This window comes from Chaetodon auriga, chromosome 10 (genome assembly GCF_051107435.1).
Source record: "Chaetodon auriga isolate fChaAug3 chromosome 10, fChaAug3.hap1, whole genome shotgun sequence".
NCBI classification, from domain to species: Eukaryota; Metazoa; Chordata; class Actinopteri; order Chaetodontiformes; family Chaetodontidae; genus Chaetodon; species Chaetodon auriga.
In genome coordinates, this window is record NC_135083.1 from 9,250,359 (window position 1) to 9,264,679 (window position 14,321).

The following is a 14,321-nucleotide window of genomic DNA, read 5'->3' on the forward strand; positions in this document are numbered from 1 at the left end:
CGCCTCTCGCTTTGCCAGATTGTGCAGTCCAGCACGGCATGCAGGCAAATATTTACCAAACAACAATCAGAGCAGCCAAATCCAGTCTGAGGCCCTCATCCAAAACATGTGTGCAGGCTGAGGTTTACATGCTGTAGAAACAGTATCAGCATATCCAGACACTGACTTGAATCTGCATGCTAATATTGGAGCCACTTTATTGGATAGCATGTTCTAAGAGAGGATAATGTTCTCCTCTAATGAGAGGCTGGAGATCTCTTTATGGAGAAGCTCTTCCTGTGGTGGGTTGAGAGACGTATTTGGGTTACAATGCCAGTTTCTTCAGACAGTGTGTGTGTGTAGAAAGAAGGGAATACTAGACCTGAGGGATTAAAAACATATTTCACTACTCCTCCAGGTTATTTATCCTCCTGCTCGCTAAAAAGTCCTGTGCAGCTCACACCATCAACTCCTGATTGGATGCAGCAGGCCCGGACTACTACCCCCCGCCCCCCCCCCCACCTCACTTTTCAGACAAACACAAAACCCTCCTGTTCTTGTAACCTGGAATATGTCAATTCCCCATCTTCCTTCACTCCCTCTTCTCCTGCTTTTATCACATCTTTCATCTCAGCAGAACTATCCCTCGCTCGGTGCACACTCACCCTGAACCCGGCCGCAGATCTATCTGCGTCCTCTGACTAAATAACCTCTCCTCCACCCACGCCTCTGCTTCTCCCTGGACTCGTGGGCCCTGACTCCCGTTCCTATCTCTTCTTCCCTCCACTTCTCTTTCTCTATCCGTCCCTCCTATCTCTACTCCATAAATCTGGGTGCACAGATGCGGAGTGGCCTTCACGCAGCTTTACTCTAATGCCCTAGACACACATATGCACAGATAGATCTAAACACACACACACACACACACACACACACACACACACACACACACACAGGCCTTGTTCCTACAGCACAGACACAGCAGAGGCGATACGGCCACTCAGTGCGTCTTGCGTGTGACTGATCATTTGTCAGACACTGCGTTTTATGAGTCACGCTTACTAGGCACAAATCTGTCAACAGTTGTATCTCCCTCCTTCTTCAGTCAAGAGAAAAATCTCAAACAAACACACATTCTGCACGCAGACACACACACACACACGCGGACGTGCACAGACAAATATATGTGGTCAATATTTCTGTCTTCCCAGAAGCTCTTTTTTCATGTCAATCGACACAAAACATCATTTGAGGTCTAAACAACTCGTAGCAGAGCTTGTACAACAGTGCGGTGTGTGTGTGTGTGTGTGTGTGTGTGTGTGTGTGTATTTGTGCATGTGTGGGTACTTGTGTAAACACACCTTTACGGATCTCCTCTCTGATCTGGGACTCCATCTCCTCCATTTGGAGTAGAGTTTTCTGCCAGTAGCGTTCCGCCCTTCGGCTCTTTGTGCAGTACACTACAAGAGCTGAGAAAGACAAAATGCAGTTTACATACAGCGTGCTTCAACCCACAGACGTGACACAATGACAGCCTCCAACATAATGAATGGGTTCAAAAATGTGTCTAAAAGATGTTCAGCCTTTGAGAAAAATCTTTGCATGAATGTATCTGCCTATGAGAGCGTGTAAGAGAAAAGTTTCTCCGAAATTCAAGTTTGTGAATGGTTGTAAATAAAACTGGTGCACATTTTATTTCAACAGCTATGTCACACATGCACATACTAACAAGAAAAACAGCTCCTGCAAATATCTGAGAGCTGATTCAAAGCAGGGAATTGTGTGAAAATCCACACTTGCACCAATTTTCACCCCTTACACCTGCCCTTCACACACGCTCACACAAAGATTACAGAACAGAGTTCACACACAGACACACAAGCGCGCCGCAGACAGACTAGACCTCGAGGGGAACAGTGGGGTCTTTGTGCTTCGGGTACTGGGGAGGGATGAAGCAAGTGAGGGAAACTATGACCCCCGAATTCCTTTTATCTGTTCCACATCTGGAGCATCCATCACTACAGCAGGCACACATCCATCATCCGCGGGTAAGCATGTGTACACAACCTACCCACAGTGCACAGCAGCAGCAGCACGCAGCACACCACAATGGATACCACAATGGCCAGCTCGCTGCCGCCCAGCTGCACTTTGGCGATGGTGTGGCGAAAGTTCCCCACTTGAACCTGGAGAGAGGAAGAACGACAACACGTGAAACTGGGCTGAGCTCCTTCAAAACCTGCTTCCACTTTAGTTTCCTTTTGTTCTTCTACGGCTCTCTTCGTTACCTTTACGTACTAAAGAATATCTGAAGATGCCGTATACATTATAGTCTTTTCTTTCAATCCTTTGTTTTTCTTTTATCATAGTAGCTGTTTGCTTGCGTGGAGCACACACGGACACCAAATATAATGATGCAGTGGTGAAATCTGTCAGAAAAATAGCACAACCTCTTTCATAAAACCTTATATTGTCAACAGAAAACTTCCTCTCTTCTCGTAAGCACTATAAATAAAACCTACTACAAAAAGCTGCCTTCCTGAATCACAACTCAGGTCTTTGATAATCATCCAACTAAGAGAAGCCAAAAGAAATGAAGGACATTTTAATACAGCTGTTAAATCATCATATAAAGAGCAATAAAAACCACCTAAATCAAACAAAGCTTATCCTATAATCAAACCTACCCCACTGATAGCTAATAACATGAACATAAACTCCACATAAAGCTTGATACTGCAGTTGCTTTTTATGAGACAATAATTTAGATTTGTGCCATATTAATGAACACAGGCGACCTGTGATAAAAATAAACACGTCGGAAAAAATAAAGATGAAATCTCAGCAGTCCAGGACGTCAAATTATCATTAATCATAACATCTTTCTAGCGAGTCGCTGTTCAAGCCTCGTCACAAGTCCACTCCAGCTAAGATGCAAGAATGGGAGTGATGTGATCTGTCCTCTTAAAGTTTTTAAAGCCAAGAAGCTAGAGGCAAGCAACTGGCTTGCGGTGGCAGTAAAGAGAATTACAGTGAGAGGAAATACAGGCACGGACGTCTCTCTCAACTGTTAATAACCTCCCTGGATACTTGGATGTCAAATAATAGGTTGAAGTCAAATATAAGCTTCTTTATTAAAGGTTCAGCATTGTATTATTGTAAACATTGAACACTGGCTGTGTAGATGATTATTTATTATTAATTATAAATGAATTTGATTTTGAGAAAGAGAGACAAAGACAAAGACAGACGCAGAGACAGATAATGAGCAGAGGCACTAGGTGCATTAAGTATTTCCTTTGTAATACCGTATAAAAATGGATGCGGTATAACACCGGCAGTTCTTAATGAGAGCACAAGCCTGCACACATGCACAAATGCACAGGCACATCATTTTTTTTCACGGACGCAGGTGCACACGCAGAAACAAAACAACACACTGCAGACGCTGAAAAATGGTCTGTCGCCACAACGAGCCGCAGGAGTCACCCAGTTCAGAGTAACCTAGATGTGACAAGGAAAGGACTTTCACTTCTGCCTTCTGATTAGTCAGCAGGGTCTCTGTGGTCCCTCCACACATCCTTCCCTCTCCTTCCTCAATCCGAACATACTTCATAAAAAAGAGCCTCAGATAAAACGCCTCCAATCCTCAGACCAAATCCCTCTTATGCCGGTCTTACTCTGAGGGGGGGAAACTGGCTCGCTGCTTCCCTTCTTCTTTTCTCATTCCCTCGTTCTCTTTCTGGTCCAGGCATTTATTTAGCCGGACCAGCGAGAGAAGGCCCTCTTCCAGAGACTGCAACAGCCAGGCCTGGTGTAATGAAGGGGAAAATGCCATTGTTCCATGTTCCTGTTTCGCTCGGGGTACAGAAACACCGCTTCCCCACATCCACTTCTGCAGCTCGGCTCCACTTTGGAGCCAAGCAAAGCACAAGCATGTAAAAATAGATCTGCCACTGAAAGTAAGTGAAGAAACACAAATGGCCACAAGCTACACACACAGCTCAAAATGCATGCGTGAATTCAAATGCGGCGACACAAAGGAAAATTTACATGGGCTCTGTGACCCTGTCGAATGAGCACACTAATCATCCTCGCTGCTCACATGCAGCCAGCCCACCCATTTGTGTTATGAGATCCCATTTGACCCTTGCCCTGCCTTTATGTCTTTGCTAATTGCCTGTGTTTATTCTCAGGCATTCAGAGCGACAGACGGGGGTCGGGGGGGGGGGGGGGGGGGGGGGGGGGGGGTACGAGTGAGCCACAGGTACGCAAGGAGAGAGAGAGAGAGAGCAAGTGAGACAGGGAGAGAGAGAGGGGTGGATGGGGAGAGAGGGGGGAGTGGGGAAAAAAGAGCTTTCGTTCTATTTCTGTGTCAAAGTGGGGAAACGGTTCTTACAGCACAACTCAACTGACAGACAGAGACACACTAACATATGTTTCTGAGCTATTTCAGCAAACCACTCACAGCCAGGCTCATACTTAAATATAGATGAACGCTTTCCCTCCTTAATAAAGCCCTATCAAACGGACCAGAATGGACAGCAACAGATGGGAAACATGGGCAGAGCATGTCTGGTTTTATCAAGACTGCGCACTGCTCAGCCACGTCTTGATTAAGGCCCTGAATTTTGATGGAGGAACTCGGAGACAAAACAAAAACACAGACGAGGAGTGAGATCACGACTGAGTCAGGCGGCTGGGGTCTCGCTGTGAGCGCATAGTGTCTGTGTGATAGGTGACTGTGTCGGTGATGACAGACAAACTGATAAAGGATTAAAGAGATAACGGGAAAGTGGTAAACATTTCACTTTGGCACTGTGGCACCACCCTGCTGCTGATTCATGGCGGCTTGCTCAGAGACTACAAACCATTCATAATGCATGGAGAGACACACACGTATCAGTGACTGCGCACGGACCTGTGCAGATCAAATCTGTCTCCACGAACATCGCAGATGGTCTGGATCCTGACTAAATGTTTTGCTTGAGTAGTGTGTGACAGATGGGTGATATCTTTAAATTATCAGGGTCTATCCAGCAGTATTTTTAACACAAGGTTGAACTGGTGTTTCATTGTGGTGTTTTACATGCTTGCGTACTTACAGTGACAGGCAGCTCTCTCTCGCTGGAGCTCAGCAGTCCGTTGATGGTGCAGTGGAACAGCTGGTCGTTATGGAAGCTGATGTTACAGGGATAGGAGCCAATCATCACCGAGTATTCCTCCGGCATCAGCTCCAGATCGCTCGGCCCTTTCTGTGCCAGAAACGAGCACAAACAGCCGTCAGCCGGACAGTGGTAGGGGACCACAGGGGCCTGGTTTGAACAGGCGCAGATAACATTCATGAAGACCACAGCAGCTTTAACCCACACATACTCTCATTCTCTTATTCACACACACACACACACACACTTAGAAAAGGAGGTGCGGCAGGCCTGTCACGCAGCTGTCACACAGAGGAAGCCAGCAGAAAACTCATCCATTCTGGGCTAGAGTTCAGCTTAAAGCAGCAAACATTCCCGCTGCCTCTCTCACATGGCCAGGGAAGTTTCTACAAACAAACCCGCTGACAGTCATCCCCGCCTCTGCCCAAAATAACATTCTCAGGGCCTTTACAGGAGCCTGCTGGAATAAGCTGCAATGCCATTTCTTTATTTTTAATCACTCAATCTCTGTCCTGTGTTTATCCAAGCCCAGCCCCTGCTAAGTTCTAGTTTAATTAAAGGAGCAACCCACCGATTTTACATGTAAAACAACAAAACCGTAGTGCAACGACTTCAGTGACCTTTCTAGAGAGTGACAGTGTGGTCATCAGGGTTATCTCAGCTTGAGTCTGGAGACTACAGATTTATAACAGACAGCTCATGCGGCGTGTTTGAGAGACATTTGACTGGCAGGGAGCATTTAATGAAAGATGCTATTAAGTTGCATTATGGGAAACGTAGGATCCAGTGTTGTCTGTAAATGTTAGCTTCTGCTGCTTCGATTTTGACCTTTTTTGCGTCTTGCATGTGGCCGAACTTTCTGGAAGCGCAACACTAAATCACTGGAATACTCCTTTAGTATCAACAGCATCAAGTGTCCACAGATTTCTACTGAGCAGCTCTCCATATTTAATTTACAGTTACAGAATGAGGCTATACGACTGTACAGTTTAATGACTAAATGGAAAGTTTCCGGTTGCTCCCCAAAGTGACTGCTGAGATCCGGGAATGTGGCGCCATCTCTGCAGCTTAGTCCAAAGAGACAAGAAGCATGAGGGGATAACGCATGTGTTTAGCTACACATCTAAAGCACTATATCTGGGGGTAAAACCGAACCAGGAAGCCAGCCTGTAAACTCTGACGGATGTTCCAAACAGACAATTTGGGTGATAACTTTACCATCATCTAGGGGTTTGTTTAAAACCTGTGTGATCATCTCGCCCCGTCAGACTTACTTTCAGCGATGTCACAGCAGCCCAGAGGTCTGCAATTAACTTGTTATGCACCGAGATTATTAATGTATAGGCCAAACTATGAAAATTTGGTTGAAATTGCAATTTCCCTTTAATATAAGAATGACAAGTGAGGAAGTGTGTGTGTGTGTGTGTGTGTGTGTGTGTGTGTGTGTGTGTGTGTTTATCCCCAGTGTTCTTCCTTGCTTTGATTACACCCTTAGGGCCCTATCCTGTCCCTTCTGCAGGATGCCACCCCCTGGGTCTTTGTCAACAAATGCTTCCTAACACAGACACAACACACAGACACACACACAGACACACACACATTTGTACTACACGCATACATCAGCATAACAAAGTATGTTTGAGCGTATTGTAAAATATACTGTATAATCTCCATATACAACATTTTCACACTTAAACTCATTGGACCAAAACAATGAATTCTAAAGGCCAAAACAGGATGAAAGCAAACAAAACCCACCCACATTCCAGCTCTGGTCCTTAATATAGGATCTGGCTGACTAACAAGCTCCCTATTAAACAAACACACACATTCTCTCTCCAGTCTGCCCCCCCCCCCCCCCCCCCAGGTCCACCGTAAGTGGAATCCACCTTCCTAAAGAAAACAGGAAACAACAGACAAGTCGCCCATGTAGACAGGCTGGGCTGTGGCAACGATCCTGCAGGGGCCTCATCCTGACACACACGAACACATGAAGAGGAGGCTGCATCATATCCAAACTTCCCTGCCCGCACTGTTAGCATGTGCATTTCATACGGCGTCACAGCCGGCAGCCCTTTACGCTGATGAATCCATGCAGACAGGTGCTTAGATCAGCCAGGCCACAACAACATGGGACCTCCCACGGAGCTGCCACTGCGCCCTTCCCCCCTTCAGACCCCCCAACGCAAATCGACACGTTTGAGCGGACGGGGCCTTTGATGTGTTTTATGTGCCTGTGGTTTATGTGAATATGAATAAAGAAATGTTCAGCCCTGTCTGCTGATCACAGTGGGGGCAGTCGGTTTACAGCAGTGGTGCTTCTTGCAGCCAAGAAACAAGCAACCTTTAGAAATCTATTTATCTAGAGTCTGAATCTGGGGTTTTGAAAGCCATGATTGTCAATAGCCACTGTTCTCTGCTGATAGCATCTTTAAGCTTGACTGTCAGTGCTAGTCAGTGTTTTTGTCGGGTTTCTAGCCACGTTAGCGGCGTGGATCTAGAGATGCTGGTTGGTGGGTCCATCTTTGAGCTCAAAGCAGCACTGTGCCAAAGCACAAAAAGCTGCTGATGTCCTAGTCTTGTTTTCTTGAAATGATTCAACAGCGTTAATTTGTGCTTTTGGGTTGAGTTTATGCTTCAGTTCCAAAATACCAGGTTCATATATTCAGTGTCAAATCTCCTCCTGAATCATTTATCTCTTCTCTCGTTTTTTTAATTAGCAAAGCAAAATGCACAAATACTGAGGTTATCATTTAACTAAATAGCAAATGTGTAATTTATCAACTAACATTTTACTTCTGGGCCTTGTAGTTTATTTGTTAAATACCACTTTATTTGTAAAGTCTGTTACTTAAAATACAATATATCTTATATGTGATCAATAAGCCAGCAGCCTACACCCATGGAATTAGAGGTGAATATCATTGACTCAAAATCATAATAGACATGTGAACATTCGCTTGACTTGTCAGGAAACCAACACAACAGTGAAGCATTAATGTGAACTTCCTGTCTCAGCAGTGTCACTCACGTTGATGATGAGAGTCAGTGGCTCTCCTGGGTGGTGTTTAATCAGCTTCTCCTTGTTGGCAGTGAAGAACTGAGGGTCCTCCACATACTCCAACAGGAAGTGACCTTTATGAGTCTCCCCCTCCTCTTCCTCTGCCTCGCCGTCGAAGGAGGAAGGGCTGTCACCCGTGTAGAGGACTCCGTTAAGGAAGAACTGCACCGAGGTCTGCTGGGACTGGCTGGACGAGTGGGATGGGCAGGTGATCATGGAGGTGGAGACCACTGTGCAGTGCTGAAGAACGACCAGAGATCAGATGGTTAATAATATCATCTATCTGCACTATAATTCACTTTAAACTGTCACTGGGTGCATATTTCCTAAAGGAATAGTTTGACATTGTGGGAAATACACTTTCTGCTCACTTAGATGAGAAGATCCATGCCAGAGACAGAAAAAATGCCCTCTAGAAGGACCTTTAAAGCTTTATTATCAGCATGTTACACCTCATTTCTCAAGTTCATACAAAATGTGTAAAAATGATGAACCTGTAGTTTTATGGGGGGTTATCTGTGGGGGTGTTTTTTGGCTGAGGACAGTGACTTCCTGACACCTTGGTTACTTTTGTTTACCCTTGTTTCCTTTTAAGAGAGACAGGTTAGCTGTTTCCTCTTGTTTCCAGTCTTCATGCTAAGCTAAGCTAAGATAAACTGATCTAAGCTAAGCAGCCGCTGGATGTAGCTTCATATTTAACAGATGACAGATGTGAGAGTGCATCGATTTAATCATAAAATTCTCCTCAAGAAAGCAAATAAACGTAATTCCCAAAATGTCAAACTAGTCCTGTATGTTTTTTCAGGTTGCTAGAACTGTGATGACTTCATGACACACTAAAATCACATATTTTTTCATATCTTTTTTTCCTCTGCTTAATCATAAATTCCCACAAGTCTGATTATACGGTTGAAAGAGCTTCATTAAGTAAGAAAAGGAAATAATTCCGCCGGGTTACTCACTGTTTGTCCAATTCCCAGCACCTGCATGGTGACGCTCTGCACCAGATCAAAACCCTGGCCTGTCACTGTGATGGACCTGCCACCACTGTGACACACACGCACACACACACACACACAAACACACACACACAGTCACATGTCAGCCATGGCAAAAATGTGTCAAATTTCATACTGGTATGCAAATACATTGGAACCAAAACAAGAGAGAAACAGGGGACCAGATAATAATGCAAAACAGTTCGACTGCAGCGAAAATCCGCACACATGTCATCAAAGACATGCCGCGACCCCGTCACACACATGCTGTGCTATTTAGAACACAATAGGGAGAAAATGCTGCACATCAGGACGGCATTACAGTAATGACTTATGTCAGTGACTCCGGGAGGGGAACCGCAGAGTCATCCAGCTTCAGATGCTTAAGATGTTTCGGTTTTAATGCTTGTGCAGTGCGCGTAGCCGTCTGCTTACCTGAGGTAGCTCTTTTTGGGGTGGATGAAGCTGATGGTGGGGTTCTTCTCGTAAGTGTACGTGGCGCTGAGCTCGGCACTTTGGCAGGGCAGGTTTTCAAACTCCACACACACTGCCACTGAGTCTGTGTACGCCTGTAAGGCTGGAGGCATGGTGCACTCGATGGCTTCATCTGTTTTCCTAAAGAACGAGGTAAACATCGAAACCGCACATCTTGAGATGTCTGCAAGTGCCCCAAAAAAAGTTTCCACTTAGATTTGAAGTTGTGTTTATTGCAGTTTGGCAGATTTTCATACAAGCACTCTTTTGAAATACACTACACTTCTATAGCTACATGCAGAGCTGCTGACTGGACACTTGAAAAAAAGGAATTGAGACCTAACTTTGAAAGCCATCAGTGACCATGCAGGCCTTGCACAGGCGCACAGCTGGAATATCTATGCATTTAGAGCACTTGGTATCAGCTATGTAGGACACCATCAAAGCACCTTCCGATTCTGTGCCATTTCATGGTCAGCACTGAGACACATGAGGACATGACTTGCATTTTTCTCATGAAGACTTGTCACTTAGGAGCTGCTCTGGCAGACTCGAGACTTGGCCTGGACTTAAGCAAACATTTTAAAATAAGCGAACACTCACTCTGTGATGATACATTCCAGTGTGCTGTTGACCATGACTCTCATCTGAGAGCCAATGTCCAGGTGTTCCCCCCTGATGGACACTCTAGTTCCTCCAGCACGAGAGCCTTTCCTCGGCTCCATGGACAGCAGCTTTGGGACCTGAATGCAAACGACAAAATTTTTGGCACGACTAAAAAGACATCAAATCAAGGACATCTGACTGGCGTACTCAAATTATGTTGTGCTACATGATGCTTTTGTTGACACCAAATAAAATCTTTCCTCATCCTTTGAGGTTAAAATATATTACAGTGATTGGTTGAGACAACTGCTGACTACAGCAGTAAATTAGTGAAGAAAACTGTGAAGACAGCCCATGCTGAAGTATGTTAAAGTGCTGCTGAAGCCAGCAGGCCTTTAGGCCTGAACAGCTATACTGTCAGTGAGAAGCAATAATGTCCATGCATACACATGAACAACTGCATGCACGCACAATCATATACGCACATGCAAACTCATATACACATGCACACACACACACAAAGGCTCCTCGGGCAAAGATGAATATCCCCGTCCAGCTCTGTAGCTATCAGCATCAGCATTCCTGCTCTTTCCGAACTTTCTATCCCCGCCATGAACCTCGCCCCCAGGGAAACCTCTTATCCTCACTGACAGGATTCACTTCCTCAGCGCGCACGGGTGGAGGAGACCTATTGTGTGCTTGTGTGTCAGAGTGGGAGTAAGGAGGCAGATGTTTCCGTCTAAAGGTTCGAGGAAGGAGATGCAGTAGAGGCGCATATCCTGTCTCCAAAACTGTTTTCTCTTTCTTCCCCTCAACACCCCACTGTAAAAACCTCGCTCACGCTCAACGTCTCAGAGCTGGATCACGAAGCCAAGGAAGGAGTTCCCACAACAGCATGGTATAATGTTTGTTGTTCTGGATTTTCTAATGCATCATGAAGGGCTTCAAGATCAGGGTGACATCTCTGTGGGATGACTCACAGGCAGAGCCACTGAAATGATAGACGGCTCCAGCAACAAATTATAAAAAAAACTCTTTGTCAACAAACAGAAAGAAACAAAGGGCTTACATGGGTATTTCCACCGGCTGAATACCCTAAATCCAATGGGAGACTGTGTGGGTCGAGGTCCATTAACACAATGCTGGCTAGCTTGACCTGACCAGTGATGAATTCAGAGCAAAGGGACATTCCAACAATCGCCATATTTGTTTTTGCTGGAAGCGAGTGCAGAATGACGCTGGTGCTTAGCTGCAGCTAAGATGAACGTTTGAAGATTCCCACACACTCGCATTCCTCTGAATCATAAAACGCATCTGTTAACACTCAACTGACACACTTGGGAGGGCTTTCCCAGTGGGGAACGAGGAACAAGAGAGCGCAGAAGAAGAAGAAGAAGAAGAATGCAGAGGGAGAGGCAGATAGAATAGAAAGCAAAGATCAGCGGGAGGTTAGACGTCTGTAGAATACTCACTAAATATGAGAAGCTCTCCTTTGACGACCCCATCCCACTCTGATCCACATCCACTTGGACAATGTCTGTCCTGTCATGTGCAGACCGCCCAGTGACACACACCAGCCTGGAGAGTTTAAAAAGAGCGTGACCTCTTTGTTCGGTTGTCAAAACACTATAACCAGACATCAGTTAACAAAATAAAAAAAAAACAATGGTAATGGATAAGAACGCTCAATAACACAGCTTATAGTTTTAATTTTATATGTCATTGTGAAGACGAAGAAAGAGATCCAGATCAGGACTGTTAAACAAAGACACATAATTAATTTTGGAGAACGGTGGTTATGAACTAATTCATCAAACCCTAATACATTTACATATGGAATCCAATAAAGCCTGGAGATATCAGATATCAGGAGATGTAAAGTTCAAAGCTCCTCAGACCAGATGTGTCTAACCACAGAGGAGATTAAGGGGCTGCTGTGGCTTGTTCTCTCGCCTCCTGGCTGTGATTAAGCCTTGTGTCATCAGTGCACCCTCTACAGGGACGTCTCATATTAATGACACGGCGGTGTTCCGAGGTACAGGGATCTACTGTTCGGGGGCCTCGCTGGGATAGATGCACTGGAGGGGGAACACAACCTTTATCACCTCACGTGATCCCCCTCTGGCTCGACACCCTGTCGGTTTATTTAGTCAGGTGCCTGGTGCTGCAGTGGTTCGAAATCCTCAGCCAGCGATCGCATGATTGACAGAGGAATTGCAGGGAATTCACACAACCGGAGGAGCTGTGTTTTATGTGGGAGGACCTGGCAGGACATACAGTAAGACGACGCTGGGTTGGACAGATTTGGGCCTGGCTGGGGTCAGGCTGTCGGGTCCCGAGACCAGAGAGAAAAGCTGCACTTGAGTGCGTTTTTAAATGTCAGGCCTTGTACATCTCAAACGAATTAACCGAACCCGAGTCTGAACCACAGCCGCATTTGATGAGCCCAATCAAAACACGAATTTTCTTCATAAGTCTGAATAGCTGTTGGGAATATTCTAAAATAACCTGCAGTACCAGCCATCTGTTGAGAGCAGCGTCTAAATTTCTGCTCATTAATTAGAGGAGTGTCAGGTATAGAGTACCATTACTCTCAAATTACACTCCTGTCAGTTATGCGCCATGAGGGCAGAAGCGGCCAGGTTTGAAGAAAATGCCTCATTTCATATGCTCTGATTTAGGGAAAAACCATAAAAAAAAACAAATAAAATGAAACATGACTATTCGCAGACTGACGCCTGAGGGAGATAAGAGAAATTGGAGCCTGAATCAGCCTGAACCTGTAGCACCGCCTCAGGCCTGACTGGATTCTAGCTGAGAATCAAACTGTTATCACAACGATACATCACGTTATATGATATCTGCCATTAAACCACAATGTTGTGGATTGTTCTGTACAAAAAAACATGAACCCAATGTTTCCTGAGGCGTACAGACAAAGGTATGATGACGACAGCCTCCAGCATTTAAACAGCAAACATACACAACGTGTGTCAAGGCTCCTGCAGGGTTCAAGTTAAATGTAAGACTTTTTAATGTGCAGTTTAATACCTGATTCATGATCATGATGGGCAAAGTATGAAAGTATGATGGAAACCCAGAACTGAAGATGTGGCCTTATTTTCCACATTCATAGTTGGACATTGGTGAAAAGTTTACCAAAAAGCTATTCACTTTACAACGATGTAAAACAGAGAAAAGCAGAAAATCCTCACATTGGAGGAGCTGGAACCAGAAAAATCCATCTTCTTTTTTTTTTTTTTTTCCATGAATGACTTAGATGATTAATCACGTATCAAAACAGATCACAACAGAGCTAATTTTCTGCTGTTCGACTGATTGTTGCAGCTCTTCAACAATAATTCCTAATGACATAATTAATTAAATTAACACACCTGGACCCGAATAAGCCGCAGAAAATTTAGAGATGAATTAACCAATTAAAAGTAATTAATTAATTCAAGTTAATGTAAGTTCCTGCTAAATCCGACACTTGCCCGTTATGAGACGACTGACTCCCCGTGGCTCCTACAGCCAGAGGCTGTGACAATACTTGATTGTGCAGACTAAAAATACACAAAAAAAAGGATTGTACAGCCTCTTGTGTGCACTATCCAGTGTCGCAGCGATCCCTCCTTTAGTTTATAGGTGTGTGACAAACAAAAAGACTTTTCTAAATTAAATTTAAGATGTTTTAATATCTTCTGAAGCCTATTTTGAGGAAACTGGACTCCATGCGTTCTAAGACCTGCAGATTCCCTGGTGTGCACGTGTGTGTGTGTGTGTGAGCCGAGTGTGATGTTGATGCAGTGTGATCCCAGTCAAAGGACATAGAGCAGACAGAGCATGGGCTGACCCTCTACTCCACATTCCAGCACCTCCCCACTGTGGAGATATTATGGGTTTTCAGAGGGTGATATTTTGGCTAGTTTTGAAGATGTCTCTGTTCATTTCCCTTGAGTGGATGATGAGGGTCATCAACAATCAGGTCTGTGCGTGTTTGGATGTGAGTGTTGTCTGCGGCGGAGCTAAATGGAC

General features: G+C 44.9%; 1 protein-coding gene across 1 annotated transcript in view; it reads right to left on the minus strand.

Moving 5' to 3' along the window:
* The window catches only part of plxnd1 (plexin D1), a 65,830-nt gene that overhangs the window by 16,214 nt on the left and 35,295 nt on the right, over positions 1-14,321 (minus strand). The window contains exons 14-21 of the mRNA XM_076740536.1: positions 11,756-11,861; positions 10,281-10,420; positions 9,639-9,818; positions 9,168-9,252; positions 8,176-8,445; positions 5,085-5,234; positions 2,051-2,165; positions 1,341-1,448 (exon numbers count right to left, since the gene is read on the minus strand). Of these exons, the coding sequence (XP_076596651.1) occupies positions 1,341-1,448; positions 2,051-2,165; positions 5,085-5,234; positions 8,176-8,445; positions 9,168-9,252; positions 9,639-9,818; positions 10,281-10,420; positions 11,756-11,861 (1,154 nt within the window). The remainder of the gene's footprint in view (positions 1-1,340; positions 1,449-2,050; positions 2,166-5,084; positions 5,235-8,175; positions 8,446-9,167; positions 9,253-9,638; positions 9,819-10,280; positions 10,421-11,755; positions 11,862-14,321) is intronic.